At 42.4% G+C, this 4,785-nt stretch overlaps 1 protein-coding gene across 1 annotated transcript; it reads right to left on the reverse strand.

Annotated features, from left to right (window-relative positions):
• Positions 1-956: 956 nt before the first annotated feature.
• Positions 957-3,112, reverse strand: LOC111195937 (piggyBac transposable element-derived protein 4-like). Its single transcript, XM_049468636.1, has one exon. It carries the CDS (start codon positions 2,892-2,894, stop codon positions 1,188-1,190), a length of 1,707 nt encoding a protein of 568 aa, XP_049324593.1. The 5' UTR covers positions 2,895-3,112; the 3' UTR covers positions 957-1,187.
• Positions 3,113-4,785: the final 1,673 nt, after the last annotated feature.

Raw genomic sequence — 4,785 nt, forward strand, 5'->3', positions numbered from 1 at the left:
CCCGCGGCTGTGGAGGGGGAGGATTCGTCTACCTATGCGGTTCGAGAGGTGTTGGATTCACGCAGGCGTGGCGGTGTGCTCCAGTACCTCATAGACTGGGAGGGTTACGGCCCTGAGGAGCGTTGCTGGGTTGCCGCCGGTGACGTGCTGTATCCTGCTCTACCGGCCGAGTTTCATGCCCGTCACCCTAGTAAGCCTGCTCCTAGACCCCGTGGGCGTCCCAAGCGCTCACTCTCTTCTTCGGCTCCGGTACGTAGGGGTTCCCAGTCTCGCAACCCCCGCCTGCCCGGCACCTCTGAGGCTACGCCTGGTCCTCCCGCCGGTACTCCCTGCCCGTCGGGTGGACGTCGTCGTGGTCGTCCCCGTTCCGGCTCCGTTCCGACTCCCTTGGGGGGAGGTACTGTCACGTCTGGTGCTGTTAGCTCCTCTGTCCCTTCCACACCAAGCTCTAACGGAGGTTCTCAGGTTAACCCTTATATTGTGTTAGAAAGCTGTTTACACCTGTGGTGTTTGCGGGTCAATTTTGACCCGTGATTTGAAAATGCTTGAAAATGCTTAAAATCACCAGTTTTCTTCCAATATTGTTTTTCAACTCATTGTTGGCTTAGTATACATTCATATAAATGGAACCAGTGTGGGAAATTTCTTTAGTTGGCTCCACAGACACAGTGTTTTAAAAAGTACCACTCGTTTTTGAATGCAAAAACTATTTAAATTCACAAAAAATATTTGTCATACTTATAGACTGAGTAATTAGAAACTGTAAATGTGTTATAGACCTATATTAGAGTACACCTACCAAAGAAAAAAATAATATTATTTAAAATTATTAACAATAGTGACATCTTTGGTGTTTCGGGTCAAAACTGACCCGCATAGATAAATAGTAGGATAAAGACAACAAATTTCTTTCAAATTTCAAATTTTCAAATTTCTTTCCATAAAACCAACTTTTATTTAACCATACCAATTAACCAAGCAATTTAACTTTAACAAATGAACAATGACCAACAACAGTGTGTGTGTGTGTGTGCGCCTGCATTAACCATAAACTGAACATTGAAAAATAATATGATGTTAGTGCAGGTGAGTCACTCTGAATGAACTTATGAACTTATGAACCATGAAACTTAGCATCAGAAACTTTAACTGTGTGTGTGTGTGTGTTTGTGTGTGTGTGTGTGTGTTCAAATGCATGAATCACAGTATTTGATGGTTACTGTGTGCTCCGCGCAAATGAATTTCTTGCATGTGTGGCAAGTGGTGTTGGACTTCCTGTCCTTGTTGGCGGGGCAGGACTGGCACCTCTTCCTCTTGCTGCTCCTGGAATCTCCTCCCTGGTTTGTATCACAGGATGATGATGTGAGTGTTGGCTGAAGCCCTTTCACCAAACGAACAGACGCTTCGGTTCGGGGCAGCCTCTTTCGTCTTTCGATATAGGGAGAAACCAGAGACTTGCCCAACTCCTCCAGAAAAAGCCTCCTCTTGAAAGGTTTTTCTCCATTCCATCCTGGATCTATTTCAGTCCACACTACATATGCGTTGTATGCCGAAACGTCCAGCATGTTGTAGAACACAACCATTGGCCACCTTTTTGTCCCCCGCTTGCATGTGTATGTGCCGGTGACCTTGTCCAGGTTGTCAACACCACCTTTGTTCTTGTTGTAATCCAGGATCATGTCTGGCTTCTTGTCCTCCCTACTGCTCACACCAGCATCCCTGTGGAGAGTTGACATCAGAATGACATTTTTGTTCTTTTTGGGACAGTAGGAGACAACTGTGGTTCTTTCTGAGAATGCAAACTTGGATGAGAGAGGAGCCCTGTCTTTCGTTCCAAGAAGAGCTAAGGGAAGCTCAGGTTTGTTCTTCCTGACTGTTCCCACCATCGTCAGCTTCCTCTTTAGAAGCTCTTGCGCAAGGTCATAGGAGGTAAAAAAATTATCACAAGTTATGTTGTGCCCCCGAAGACCCTTGGTCATGTCCAGGACGACCCGCTTGCCCTGGTTCTTCTCTGGCACTCCGGTGGCAGATTTTCCGGTATATATTTGCATATTCCATGCATAGGCAGTTTTTGCATCACAAGCTGCCCATATTTTGATCCCATATTTTCCAGGCTTGCTTGGCATGTACTGCCTGAAGGGACAGCGGCCTCTGAAAGGGACTAGCCGTTCATCCACTGTCACCTCTGGCCCAGGATTGTACACAAAGGGTAAATTTTCCACCCATTTGTCCCAAACCTCCCTGATGGGAGCAAGCTTGTCATTCTCACGACGAGCAACTCTGGTCTCCCTGTTGTCAAAACGTAGCACTCTTGATAACACATGAAAGGCTTGAAGGGACATTGTGGCACGAAAAATAGGGCGTCCTGACTCACTATCCCATAAGCTGGCCGTAGCTTCATTACAGGATCTGTACACCCCCGCAAGAAGCAACAGTCCCATGTGCGCATCTAGCTGTGTTTTGTCCATCTCCGTCCAGCTATCACCAAACACTCTTCTCCCTTCCATGTTGGTCATCTCAAGTAGGATACTCTGAATAGGTCGTGGAAAGAACAGTTCAAACGTTGACTTGATGTCTTGGGCGTGTGACACAGCGTATCTAGTAGGCCCTGGAGTCATTCTGAGGATGTTTTCCATCGGTGCCCTGGCTTGGGTTTGAGGAGGGCTTGATAACCATGAAATGTCACCTTTTTTTGACTTGAAGACCTCTCCTTGAGCATCTGTGACATCTGGGTCCTCCTCATCAGATGTTTGGTCTTGTTCAGGGTCATACTGAACATCATCCTCCTCCTCAGACACATCCTCCTCAGCTTCACTTCCCTCTCTCTCCTCAAGATCACCATCATTACCAAAGATATGATCTAGCACCTCATGAACAGAATACCTTTTGCTCATGTTGACTGATACTCCTACAGAATTCAACTAATAATATCCCACCCAAACCCTCTTTATATGTGCCAATGTTTGTTTATAAACAATGTATCAATATGCTGTGAGAAAGTTTTAGTTCACGTGGGGGGTGGTGTTTGTGTGTGTGTGTATGTGGGCCAATGTTTATAAACAATGTATCAATATGCTGTGAGAAAGTCTTAGTTCACGTGGGGGGTGGTGTGTGTGTGTGTGTGCCTGTATGCATTTTCTATATGTCTCTGTGTCTGTGCATGTGAAAGAAGCCTGTGTGTGTGTGTGTGTGTGGGCCATAATTGGGCATATTGGGCCACAATTGATCCTCAGAGCAACCCATAGCTTTAAGGTGATGCATAAAACAGCCAGTAGTCTCTGCCGGGTCATTTTTGACCCGTAACACCACAGATGTAACTTTTTTTTTTTGAGACCTTTAGAATTTACTAAAATGGTAAAAATGTATATTTCTACATTCAATCAGGTGTGTCTGAGGATTAGATGAAGCCTCATTCCAGAACAAAAAAGCAAATGGTAATTTTTACACATTTAAACTTGAAAACGGGTCAATATTGACCCGAACACAATAGAAGGGTTAACAACTACACTACCCAGAATGCACCACCCGCTGACATCACGCACTCACCTGATCACGTGACACCTCACCTGCTTCCTCCTGGAAGTCCCGAATACTGATTACTGGCACTATAAAGGTGCACGCCAAACAGACTACCACGCCGCGTATTGTAGGTTATCCTCGTACAAAGCGTTACTTATCTCTTGTCTCAGTTTACTTTGTGTATGACCTTGCTTTTGTTTTCTCGACGCCGATTCTTGCATCTGCCTTTGATATTGGATTGTTTGTGTATGACCTGGACTGTCTCTCGTTTATGGTATGGTTTTGTCTTCATTGCTCTGTCTACTGGTGATCACCCTTATTTCTGTATCGACCCTGATTACATCGGTTTATTATCATAATAAACACACTTTGTTTTTATCAGTATCTGCGCTTGTCTGCTATTCTGTTCTGACCATGACATTAAATAAATGCATGAATGAAAGAATTAAGTTATATTTAGCTTGACATATAGTTAAACACATATATACACACACATATATACACTACCAGTCAAAAGTTTTAGCACACCCCTAGTAGTCTTTATTACTGTTATCACTTCACCTGTCAGACTAACTGTAATTCTTCTCTTCACTGCTAAAACTTAGAAATTAGTGGACTTGCTTTTAAACATGCTTTTAAAATGTCATATTTTATTTTTATTTATTTTTATTTTTTGTGTTGTTTTTTTGTAACAGGACTGAAAAAAAAAATGTCTGATTAGAAACCTTGTAAAAAAATTACGTAAAGCTGCCTGAGATTGGCTAGTACATGTTTCGAATAGTTAAATATATACAGAAAAAAATTAGGCCACTTAAAAATTATGAGTTTCTTTGATTTTACCAAATTGAAAACCTGTGGAATATAATCAAGAGGAAGATGGATGATCACAAACCATCAAACCAAACTGAACTGCTTGAATTTTTGAAGTTATCCAAAAGCAGTGTGTAAGACTGGTGGAGGAGAACATGATGCCAAGATGCATTAAACTGTGATTAAAAACCACCAGGGTTATTTCACCAAATATTGATTTCTGAACTCTTAAAACTTATAAATATGAACTTGTTTTCTTTGTTTTCTCGTTATTTGTGGTCTGAAAGGTCCGCATCTTTTTTTTGTTGTTGGTGTTATTTCAGCTATTTTTCTCATTTTCTGCAAATAAACGCTCTAAATGATAATATTTTTTATTTGGAATTTGGGAGAAATGTTGTCTGTAGTTTATAGAATAAAACAGCAAAACAAAATTTTACTCAAATATACTGTATACCT

The sequence above is a fragment of the Astyanax mexicanus genome, chromosome 20 (genome assembly GCF_023375975.1).
Source record: "Astyanax mexicanus isolate ESR-SI-001 chromosome 20, AstMex3_surface, whole genome shotgun sequence".
In the NCBI taxonomy this organism is placed as follows: Eukaryota; Metazoa; Chordata; class Actinopteri; order Characiformes; family Acestrorhamphidae; genus Astyanax; species Astyanax mexicanus.